This window comes from Sminthopsis crassicaudata, chromosome 4 (genome assembly GCF_048593235.1).
Source record: "Sminthopsis crassicaudata isolate SCR6 chromosome 4, ASM4859323v1, whole genome shotgun sequence".
Lineage (NCBI taxonomy): Eukaryota > Metazoa > Chordata > Mammalia > Dasyuromorphia > Dasyuridae > Sminthopsis > Sminthopsis crassicaudata.
The window spans coordinates 435,637,145-435,650,256 of NC_133620.1; the positions used below are offsets into that span (position 1 = coordinate 435,637,145).

General features: G+C 37.9%; 1 protein-coding gene across 5 annotated transcripts in view; it reads right to left on the bottom strand.

Moving 5' to 3' along the window:
• Positions 1-13,112, bottom strand: part of IGSF3 (immunoglobulin superfamily member 3) — a 127,557-nt gene that overhangs the window by 26,985 nt on the left and 87,460 nt on the right. For all 5 annotated transcript variants that reach the window (XM_074263181.1, XM_074263180.1, XM_074263178.1 and 2 more), the window contains one exon: positions 8,141-8,545. In XM_074263181.1, coding sequence (XP_074119282.1) covers positions 8,141-8,545 — 405 coding nt within the window. The remainder of the gene's footprint in view (positions 1-8,140; positions 8,546-13,112) is intronic.

Genomic DNA, 13,112 nt, shown 5'->3' on the forward strand with positions numbered 1-13,112 from the left:
CAGCTAGTATCTAAAGCTGTGTCCATGTGTCTAAGGCAGAATTCAAACCCAATAGTTTTTGGATTTGACAGCCATGTCTGTTCACTAAACTTGATACATGGACCCAAGGTAGAAGGCAGGGAATTATCACTGCCTGTGTAGAAAAGAAATTTAAACTATTTGGAAGAGAGGGAGGGAAATTATGGGAAGGGAGCAAGTTCCTAGAAGCTGGAGCTAGGGGAAGTGAGTACCACAATCCAAGTGATTGGTTAGTCAATTTATCCAGCTGTGACAAAGAGTTAGTGGATCACATGCTCTTGAATAAAAATCAGAGGAAAAGCCCCCAAACAGCCAGATCAGCATTAAGGAACAGAAGAAAACTGGTTTGGCAACATCCACAGGGTATTAAATATTCATCCCGACTGCCCATCAGCAAAGTCCCAGGAGCAAGGCAACTACTGACAGGATAGCTTTCTACCACCGGAGGCTGTCCAAGTATAAGCTTGTTTATTGCTCTGTCAATTTTAATGTGCAATATTTAATAGCCAGACCAAGATCTGGTTGTAAACATTTGGAAAATGAGTGCTGACATTTCTCTTATTGCTTCTGTGTTTGGAGAGACACAGTGGTAGAGTGCTTTTTGTGTTGGCCCAAATTGAAGGGATATTAAGTTTCAAAATTAAAAGAGTAAAAAATGATTAGGAATCAAAATGTGTCAGCCTGGCTTAAAAAACAAAAAAACAACAACAAAAAAAGTTCTCCCTACTGAGTTTCCCCTAGGGACTCAAACATAACTGACTAAAGAGTGGGAGTCAAGCTAGGCTCCACCCATTGGCAAAAAGCAAATGGCCTAGCACTTGCCTCTCAGAAATTTCTTGGATTTCCTTTGTGGATTGGTAACAAAGGATCCAACACTTTAATGTAGACAATGATTAGAAGCAGGGATATTAGCCTGCCCCTCCTCCCTGATTCAGACCTCCTCAACTTCCACCTGATTCAACACTTCAATTCCTAATTTAATTTTATTTGAGGACTTAAGCAAAGAGGAGAATTTGAGCAACCTAAGAGAAATTAAAGAGTACATTATTTGAAATGAGAGGACTTGAGTTTGAATCCCAGCTCCATCACTTACTCCCTACCTGGGGGACCCTGGGCAAGGCCTTTGTCCTTCAGCTGTGAAATAAGGGCACTGGGCTAAATGAACTCTAAGATTGCTGCTAGCTATAAATCTGTGAGCCTAATGGCAATAAGCCATTATTTTAACCATCCCAAATTTGTACCAATCAAATACCCCTCCCCACCTATGGCAAAGTCACACTCTGGTGATACAAATGGATAACCAAGGGAGATAGCCTCCTTAGAGTAAATAACATCATGGTGACCACTGGCTCTTCAGGGAACAGAATAAGTCAAGCAACAATACATCCCTTGGGTTTCCATTTAACTCTAGGAGCCAGAAGATGGCCAAGGAATAGAGGGGAGGTTACGGGATAAGACACTAGAGCAGCATATTCATCCAAGAGAAGCATTCAATCAGAATCACTTAGAAATACTTAGATACCAAAAATAAGCCAGACATTATGAAAGATGCAGGAGGCAGGCAATTACCCCTACACTAAGAGAATGGAAAGGTGAATGAGTCAAAACAAAACAAAACACCTGAAATTCCCAATGATCAAAGAAGCCATTGGGCAGAGTGAGCATCAGTTTACCATATGCAGTATAAACAAATCTTCTATCAAAGAGCACCAAAGTGCTTCTCTGGAACTCAGTTCCACAGATCATAGCTAAGGACTCACAGAACACAGAGGGGAGATACTGGCTCTCTATAAAAATAGAATGGGGTTTAAAAAATATAAATGTCAAAAAGATTTCCCTTCACCTACCCATTCCCTATCCCCCACAAAAACAACTAACCCCAAACAAAACATAATAACAAAAAAAAAAAAAAAACCCAAGAAACAAACCCCAAACGGTATGACTAGGCTGTTCTCTTCTGACATCTCAAGTACACAAAAAAAGGAAGATAAAATATTTTGAAAGTGAAAACAAACTAGAAAGAGTACATGCAAATGTGTGATCTTGGGGGAAATCACAGCCTCCTTCTTCCTCTTTCCTCCATCTCTGGTGTAAGATGAGGACACCAGTTTCTAAACCAGATGGGTTTGAGGAATAATAGGGAAAGTGAATATGAAACAATTTGGAATATATTAAGTGCTACAAGCATAAATATTTAATAAAGTGGGAAAAAACCACACTTAATGGGATACATCCTCCCTAGTGCCTGACACTCCTTAGTAGTAACACTGTACTCCAAGGCCCTAATTTAACTCCTGCTAGCCATAATCATGTACTTTTAGGTATATATCTCAAACACAACTCATATGTACTAATTTCTTATATATATATATATACACAATAAGTACCCCCATTTTACAGTAAAGGTTCAAACACTGAAATTGATTTGCCCAAGGTCACACAAGGCAACTAATTTTCCTAATTTTCCCTTATCAGTTTGGATCTAATTTCCACAAAGATCATATTATACATATCAGATACAAAGACAAAAAAACTCAACAAAGTTCCTGTCTTCAGGAATTTAAAATTTTACTGAGTTTTCTCCTCTAATGGCCACTCATTCTCTATGTGTCTGTCTCTGGATTATTTAACTAAAGTCTTTTATATTTATTTATTCATTCATTCATTTATTTATTTTTTGCTGAGGCAATTGGGGTTCAATGATTTGCCCAGGGTCACACAGCTAGGAAGTGTTAAATATCTGAGGCCAAATTTGAACTCAGGTCCTCCTGACTCTAGGGCTGGTGCTCTATCCACTGCGCCACCTAGCTGCCCCTAAAGTCTTTTATGAACTAATGCTCACTGCCATTCCAATAACAAAATGAATTTACTTAAAATTCCTTTATTTTTATTTAAAAATATAAAGTACTTTGATTTTAAAAATATTTGTTTTTAAAAAGCAATTTCCAGAAAAAATTTGGAATTACATTTTTTAAAAAATTACTAATATGTTCATATTCTTTAATTCAGAGACTCTGCTGTTAAGCATATACCCCAAACGGGTCAAAGACAGAAAGATTCTACATACATTCTCCCTAAACTCTATTACTGATTATTAGATACCATTCTCTTCCCAAACATCCCAGACCAATCAGTTGTCAAAGTCTTTGCAACTCTAAATTGCTAACACCATTTTCTTCCCTTCTCTCTTCTGACACTATAAACATCCTGATAAAATGTTTTTTTTAATCTCATGCCTAAATGGATGCAATAACATTCTAGTAGGTCCTTTTGCCTCAAGTCTCACCCCACTCCAATCTGTACGCCCCTGTCAATTTGGTCTTGAAGTGAAGGGTCTTCTTCTCCTTCCCTCATCCCTTAATTCAATAAATTCTCCCTATCACCTCCAGGATCAAATATAAAATCTCTTTGTTTCACTTTTTCAACCCTTCCTAACTTGCTAGTTTTCTCATATTTTATTCCTCCACTACAGATTCTATAATCTAGGGACATTGAACTTGTTGTTCCCCAATTCTGACCATTTTCACTAGCTATCCCCCACATCTGGGATGCTCTCCCTCTTCATTTCCACTTTCTAACTTCCTACAAGTCTTAAAGTCCTCCCTTCTGCAAAAAGCCTTTCCTAGTCCTCCTTGATCTAGTACCTTCCTTCTGAAATTACCTCCAATTCATCCCATATATCTCTTCTCTGCTCATAGTTGTTTGTTACCTAATTTCCTCCATTCGTCTTTGAACTGTTCATAACTCTATTTGGGGCTTTCTTGGCAGAAATACAGAAATGGTTTGTCATTTCTTTTTCCAACTTACTGTACAGATGAGAAAACTAAGGCAAATAGGGTGGACTGACTTGTCCAGGGTCACACACTCCAGGTCCTGCACCCTGCACATACAGTGTCACTTAGTTGCCTCTAAACACACTGTAGTATGCAACAAGTAAGAGAATCACTGTGCTGTAAAAAGAGATGAATATCAAGAATTCAGGGAAACAACTGATGCAAAGTGATACCAGCAGAACCAGGAAACATAATATACACAATGATTATAACCATATAAATAGAAAAGACAATAACTTCCCCCCCAAAAAAAACCCCCACCCCAGACTACTGTCTATTTACCAGGTATGGCTCTAAAAAAACATAAGAAAATTCACTTCCTTTTTTTTTCTTTGTAGAAATAAGGGGTTGAGGTATGGAACAATGTTTATAGACTGTCATATTTAGTTCATGTGTTTAGTTAATATTGCTGAAGTATTCCCCTCCCACTTTCTTCTGTCTTTTGTTTCAAGGAATGATCCCCTGGGTAGGGAACAGGGAAATAGATTTAGAAATGAAGGTCTTATAAAAATAAAAGATTTAAAATAGTATTCTTAAAAAAATCATTTCTAGAATCTCTCTTATATTCCCAAAGAAAAGAATATATAGGATGTGGGAGCCAGAAAACCTGGGTTTGATTTTCGGATACAGGTGTCTCTGAATAGAGTGCTATGTCTGGAATCAGGAAGACTTCAAGTTCAAATCCCAACTCAGACAATCATTAGCTATGTGACCTTGGAAGAGCTTCTGCAAAATGTGGACAATAATAGTACTTACCTCTCAAAGTTGTTGTGAGGCTCAAATGAGGTAATATTTGCAAAGCACTTAGCACAGAGCCTGGCACATAGTGGGTGCTATATAGATGCAAGCTACCATTATTATCTGGAACTCATTATAATTATATGACTTTAGGCAACTTTCTTCTGTCTAGACCTCTGTTTTTTTGATTTGCAAAATGAAAACAGAAGCTCAGATTTCCTCCAGGAACTCAAAGCATCTAACACTCTATGATCTGTTAAGATATTTCTGATCTAATCAGTAAATACTCAACCTCATAATCAGAAAAGATTTTTGTCATAAAGGAGTCAACAAATCTTCCAAATTATTTGCTTAATATATACTTCATATTATATATATATAGTTTATATTATATTATACTACATATAAAGTTTATACTATACCATATATTATGCTGTAGTTATTTATATATATATATATATATAAATATGTTATATTATAATGTATGTTCCATTGCATGTATATTTATAATATATATGTTATACTATATGGATTATACTATACTATATTATACTATACATAGTTTTAAATATTTACATAAAATAATAAACTATATATGAAGTTAATACTCCATCTTATGTTATTGTTTTATACATAGTTATATATTATACTATATATGTTTATACTATACTATACATATAGACTCTAAAATTCTTTAAAAACAACATATCCCAGCTTTCCCCCACTAGACTAAATCAATCAGTCTATTATCTATGAACACTTGCTACATGCTTAGTGCTAGGTGCTAGGGATGGGGTTAACTAATATAGTTCCTATAGCTAAGGCCCCACACTCTATTCACCATTCCTCCTAGAATGAGAATACCTTCTACATTTTAAAAAATTTTATTTTAAAAATATAAAAATGTTTCTTGGATCCTGGACTATTTGGTGGGCTTGATTTGGCCTTTGGGTCACAGTCCACTGACCCATTAAGTTCTAAATGAGTCATCAATCTGTCTTGCCATGGGGAAGTTTTACTCTAGGAGTTACCCCCAAAATTAAGTAATAGTTTAAATCAGAGCTTCTTAAACTTTTCCTACTGTAACCCTTTTTTACTCAAGAAATTTTTACATGGATATGGACCCACACTTAACACCATACACCAAGATAAGATCAAAATGGGTCCATGAATTAGGCATAAAGAATGAGATCATAAATAGATTAGAGGAACAGAGGATAATCTACCTCTCAGACTTGTGGAGGAGGAAGGAATTTATGACCAGAGGAGAACTAGAGATCATTATTGATCACAAAATAGAAGACTTTGATTACATCAAACTTAAAAGCTTTTGTACAAACAAACTAATGCAAACAAATTAGAAGGGAAGTAACAAATTGGGAAAATACTTTTACAGTTAAAGGTTCTGATAAAGGCTCATTTCCAAAATATATAGAGAACTGACCCTCATTTATAAGAAATCAAGCCATTCTCCAATTGATAAATGGTCAAAGGATATGAACAGACAATTCTCAGATGATGAAATTGAAACTATATCCACTCATATGAAAAAGTGTTCCAAATCAGAGAAATGCAAATTAAGACAACTCTTTGATACCACTACACACCTGTCAGATTGGCTAAGATGACAGGAACAAATAATGATGAATGTTGGAGGGGCTGTGGGAAAACTGGGACACTGATGCATTGTTGGTGGAGTTGTGAAAGAATACAACCATTCTGGAGAGCAATCTGGAAGTATGCCCAAAAAGTTATCAAACTGTGCATACCCTTTGACCCAGCAGTGCTACTACTGGGCTTATATCCCAAAGAAATACTAAAGAAGGGAAAGGGACCTGTATGTGCCAAAATGTTTGTGGCAGCCCTTTTCGTAGTAGCTAGAAACTGGAAAATGAATGGATGTCCATCAATTGGAGAATGGTTGGGTAAATTATGGTATATGAAGGTTATGGAATATTATTGCTCTGTAAGAAATGACCAACAGGAGAAATACAGAGAGGCCTGGAGAGACTTACATCAACTGATGCTGAGTGAAATGAGCAGAACCAGAAGATCACCATACACTTCAACAATGATACTGTACGAGGATGTATTCTGATGGAAGTGGAAATCTTCAACATAAAGAAGATCCAACTCACTTCCAGTTGATCAATGATGGACAGAAATAGCTACACCCAGAGAGGGAACTCTGGGAATTGAATGTAAACTATTAGCACTACTATCTTTCTACCCAGGTTACTTATACCTTCGGAATCAAATTCTTAACATGCAACAAGAAAATTGGATTTACACACATATATTGTATCTAGGTTATACTGTAACGCATTTAATATGTATGGGATTGCCTGTCATCTAGGGGAGGGAGGGGAAAATTTGGAAAAATGAATACAAGGGATAATGTTATTAAAAATTACTCATGCATATGTACTGTCAAAAAATTTATAATTATAAAATTTAAAAAAAAAAGAAATTTTTACATGGCCTTGGGTATATAGATATATAGAATAGGTATGCAAGTCAAACATTACTGATAATATATCACAATTTCATGATCCCTACATTTTAGTTACAAGACCTCATATGGGGTTTTAACATGCAGTTTAAGAAATTGGGGTCTAGATTAAAAAGAAAAAAAGACACCAAATGAATTTAAATTCATATTCAAACTGTTTGGACATGTATACATATATTCATTTAACTTATACTTTAACATATTTAACATGTATTGATCAACCTGCCATCTGGGAGAGGGATTGGGGAGAAGGAGGGGAAAAGTTGAAACAAAAGGTTTTGCAATTGTCAATGCTGGAAAATTACCCATGCATAAAGTTTTTGTAAAAATTAAAAAAAAATTCATATTCAACTCTCTTGGCCTATGATTTGTGTCAGCCTCCTTAGAACTACCTTAGTGAGTAACACAAATGCTCCCAGAAGGTAAGTAATGAGTCAATATGGAGGATACCCTTTTTTTCTACATTTCCCCAATAAATGAAGGTGACTAATACAATTATAGAACAATTCCTGAGTAATCAACATCCATGAGATATAAGTCATATTGCCCAAATGAAAATTAATGTTTCAATGAGTCAGAGATGAACATGCTGAGAATCTTAGAAATGCAAAATGTTGGAACTTGATTTGCAAGGGATCTTAGAGGTCATTCAGCCAGCATTGTCAAACACATGGTGATGTGTTGGGAATCATAGTAAAATATAATCAGGAAATATTCAACAAGATAAATAAAAATATAATGAAGAACACAAACGTTAACATGTGTTTTTCTAAACCAGTATGCAGGCCCCAAAGAGATGCTTTTATGTGATTTGTGGCCCTTATTTGTACTTGATTTTGACAATTCTGCTCCTATCATTTTACAAATAAGGAAACAGCTCCTTGCCCCACTGACTTGCCTCAAATCCACAATCTGTACTCTTTCCACAAATTCCTATTTCTATAGGTCAAAAAGGACTCTCTTGACAGTTTTATAGAAAAGGAAGTCATCAGGTTATTGTGCCTATGTCTCCAGATTAAGGCAAATGGGATCTTCTTACCTGGTTGCAGCACTCTTATCTCCAACAGGTTGGATGTTCTCTCTGCCAGACGAGTCCAGGTACTATTGTGGTTTTTTCTCCAAAGCTCGGCCACACACTGGTATTTGCCAGCCTCGGTGTCACTGGCCCGACTGATGCTCAGACGTACGTTGTTGCTGGATTCTGCTTTCTCGATGGCAGTACGTGTTCGGAAGCTAGAGGACCTTTCCCCCCATTGAACCCCACCATCCCGGGTGAAAGTCACCAGGTTGTGGAACTCAATGGTGCCCACAGGCTGGAACCTCCAGGTCACTGACACTGGGACCCAAGAGGGGTAATGGGGCTTGATGATGCATTGTAAGTCAAATGATTCACTGTAGGTTACGCCAGGGGTTCGAGAGATAGCCGTGACGGCAAAGCCGGTCTCTAAAGAGAGGGTAAAAAAAAAAAAAAAAAAAAAGAAAGAATAAGGATTTTAGACTCTATGAAAACCATTTCACTTGGGCAGAGAAGTCTAGTTCTCAGAAATAGAAAAGGGCCTCAAAAGTCACCTAGTCTAACACTTTAATAAAGGAAGAATTTAAATCTAGGGAGTCTATCACTTGCCCCAAATCAGGAATCATTTGTTGGAAGTGAGATATGAATCCTTTTTCCTGTAATAATAGAAGACTTCCCTGGGTCTCCTGGTTAGAAATGGAGAAGAATAAGGTTCTCAGTTCCTTTCATTTCCGATGTAACATTATTATTTCTTAGAACCAATGATACTTACAATGTCAAGCTAGGTTCATAGAGAGCACTTGAAATGGGCAGGATAACTGGGACTGGATGAAATCTACAGTCCTGTCCAGCTTGGAGAGTCTGTGAATTCTAAGCTCCTAGAGTATCAGCCTTTTGAGTGTTAACATCTGTTTTAGAAGGCCCACCATCAGGTGCTTAGCTGAAGCTTTTTAATGACGCCTGGGAGTTCCATGTTGGCTAGGCCAGAATGACATTCCCATTACAAAGGCTTGTGAGACCTAAATAACAGAATAGCTTCAAACTTAGAGATTCCAAACAAACTTCAGAATGGAGCCTGGGATTAGCCAACCTTGAAACTTCAACGGGAAAAGAATAGTTTTCCAGGGGAGAGAATAAAGGTGCTTTCTTTTTGTGAATCTCTTTCTTAATTGCAGGGAGGTTAAGAAAAAGGGGAGAGAGAGAGAGAAACAGAGAGAGACAGAGACAGAGAGTCAGAGACAGAAAGAGAAAAAGAGAAAGAGAAGAGAGAGAAAGAAGAGAAGAGAAAAGAAAGAGGGAGGGAGGGACAGAGAGAGATAGAGAGACAGAGAGAGATGTAGGGAGGGAGGGAGGGAAGGAGAGAGAGACAGAGAGAGGGAGAACGAGACAGAGAGAGAGAGGGAGAGCGAGAGAGAGGGGGGGGAGGGAGGGAGAGAGAGAGAGGGAGGGAGAGAGGGAGGAGCCTCTTTCTCTCTTCTCTTTCTATTGCCTTTTCTACTTTCTCCATGCAAACTTAAGGCATTAGCTGGTGACAAATGGAGTGGATTTTGCAGAGGTGATTCTTTCCTGCAAATGTAAGGAAGATATTATGATATGTTAATATTAGGGAGGGGGGGAAGGACTACCTAATGAAGGCCCAGTCCTCAAAGGATGAATGGGGTAAATTCTTGAAGAACGTGCTGCTACTGAATGGGATGATGACATGAAATGAAGAGGTCCAGCTCCCCTTTAGATTTTGCACAAGTGTTTCCAAGGGAAAGGGTTATGGTCCCAAGAGTTCAGAGGTTCATCTTTATACCCCATGGCAAGAAGGAAAAACATTCAATTCTGATTCAGTAGCCAATAAAAAGACTTTCTATCATCCCACAAGAAGTCAATGGGAAACAGACGCAGAATGCTTCCTTGGGCTCCATCCACAGTAGAAGGCAGGGTCTGCCATTCTGCTTTCAGGCAGTGTACTCTCCAAACATCCGCTACATGGGTTGGCACCAGGTACAGTACACTGGCAGGCTCCCTGGAATGGGTCTTTATCGTCCAGTTGGCCTGCCATTGGAATCCCATTACAATAGTGTTTCATGAGCCTCGTAGACCTTAGCTATTCAGACAGCTTCCTGATTGAATTAGTAATTTTCCTAAACCCTGACACCATGATTCATTGGGTGATATTCACTGGGTGAGGTTGGGTTATCTTTGGTTGATTTTCATTATTACACTGCAGTGTCACACTATCATTTTCCTGGCTTTAAGAATAGCCTTCTCTGTTCTATACCACACTCTCTCTTTTATTACAAATTTCATTACTATTATTTTTGGGGGGAGACAATCAGGGTTAAGAGTCACACAGCTAGTAAGTATCTGAGACCACATTTGAACTCAGATCTTCCTAACTTCAGGACAGCAGCCTAGAAATTAAGTTTCAAATCTGGGTTCTGATACTAGCTTTGCCATCCTGTGCCCTTGCTCATTTTCCTCATTTACAGAAGGGACAAGAGAATAAGAAAATGCACTTTCACAGGTTTGGGAGAAAGGCTTTGCAAGCAATACCAGAATGGAATACAGGAATATTAATTAGCATTAGTTATACCAGGCTGGCAAAGCCCATACATACTTTTGTGCGTGCAAATGACTCGCCTTTAAATAGTACATAAGCCCATCCTATATAAGCTAAATAGAACTTGGCCCAAGAAACTAGCTCCACCTACACCTTAGTCTGTTTACAGTGTTAAATTGTTGGTTTTTTTCTTTGTATTTCCAGCCCTTAGTACAGGGCCTGACATACAATAAGTGATAAATAAATGCTTTCTGACTGTTCTATAGAAGGTTCCCCATTCCTCCACCAGGAGTCCTGGTCCTCCAATAAGATCTAACAAAAAAATGGCCTGTAATATACCATATAATTCACTGAATCAACAGTTATGAAAACAAGGAATAAGGTGCCCTGTACATAGGATTAGGGATAGGAAGCAGTCCTGTAATTCCATAAGTACTGGAAACTTTGGGGTAAAAAAGTGGTACAGTACTTCACTAAAATCCTAGCAACTCATGGAGATGATCTGGGGTTCTTAAATGGAGAATAAAGTATTATAGTTCCTGACAATAGAAAGGGACCTAGTAACAGACTATATATATCTGTCATTCAAGGACAGATTGGTTCTGCCCATTCAAGGTGTTAAGTTTGGGGAAAAAGAAAGGAACATGCATTTTTTAAGCACTAGGTACTCTGCTAAGTATTTTACAAATATTATCTCATTTGATCATAACAATTCTGGGAAGTAAGTACTAATATGATCCCCATTTTAAATATGAGGAAACGGAGGCAGGCATTAGTTAACCTGCCCAGCTAATAAGTTTCTCAGGGAGGATTCTGAACTCAAATTTGACTCGAGGTCTAGCACACAACCTACTGCACCACCTAGCTGCCATATGTACCTTCTGAGACTATTCTGAATTTATCCTGTCTTTATCTTGTTTATACATAATTGTATCTTCCTCTCCCCCTCCTTTCCTCACTCTCCTTCTTTTCCCATCCCTCTCTCTCTCCCCCACAGTTCTTAATAGATTGTAGGTACTTTATAAATGCTCAACTATCACAAAGTTAATATGTGACATGGGCAAACTCAGACTTTCCTGGCCTCAAAAATGGCCTTCTCGTCACTATATCACACTACCTCTTATTATTTTTTGTGGATGCAATCAGGGTTAAGTGACATGTCCAGGGTCACACAGCCGAATTTGAACTCTGGTCCTCCTGACTTTAGAGCAGATGCTCTATTTACTATGCCATCTAATTTCCCCTACACTATCTCTATTATAAGCAAAAGATAGGAGTATATTAAAACAATCTGGCAGGAACAGACTAAAAGACAGAGCTGATTATATTAGACAGATAAATGTCACAGAACTGCCTTCTTAACTACCACACGAAAACAAAATCTAAATCTAATATTCTTGGGCACTCACAAATCTCAAGGTGTTTATTTTATACTAACAAGGAAATGGATTTTATAGGTAGCAGCATTGCAATGCATTCCAATAGAAACAAGGAAGCCAGTTGGAAAATGTGTGGCGCTCTGAGAGGAAAAAAAATAACAAAGGCCACTTCTACATCTTTACTTTGGACAAAGAGAAGTACTACCCGGTGATGGAACGCAGAACACATTTCTGAAGTTGCCCCACTCAAGTGTGCACATACCTACACTGAGTGCAAAAATTCATTAATTAAAAAAAAAAGAAAAGATTACTGGAGGTTCCTGGGTAAAGACTGAATCAGTTGTGCCCACCTAGACGCTGCAGAGAGAAAAAGAGCCCCCTTTGCCAAAGCAGGTTGGCACCCTGTTGAAAACTGAATCTTTTATATTAACATTCTTCATGATTGTTATTTTCAGGTTAGTAGACTGAAAATCATAGGTGGCAGTGACCTTAATTTGTTAATGAAGCAATGGCATGAGAGCCTGGGAATATTTGTATAGGCATTTGCTGAAGAGCCCCATTAGACAACTGAAGGTCAGAAATTGTAATTCTCCATCTTGAATCTCCATATCCTTAGGAAAAAAAAAACAAAACCTGGCAGTCCAACGACATCACAGGTTGAAAGTAGGGCTTTGGTGTGTGAGAAATGTAATAATATGCTACGGAAAGTTCTTTCGCATCTCTAGCAGCCTGTGGTACTTCTCACAGGCACTCAGTAGGATTAGAGAACACAGCATTCATTGAAATTGAGTTGACCTAATTAGATCATGCCATCTTACATTTATTAGGGCTTTTTACTTTTCAAAGCACTTTCCTCATCCATTATCTCTTTGATCCTCTAGACTACCTTCGTGTTCCTACAGGGGAAGAAGGTACCCGTTCGTAAATGACCTACTGGTTTATTGATATAAAAATATTTGTCTTTAAATGAGGAGGTAAGACTTTCAATCACTGGTTGCCGTCCCCCACTCCCACCTTTTCCTAAGAAGGGGAGATAATTTCCTTACAGATGCTTACACTGGAGAGG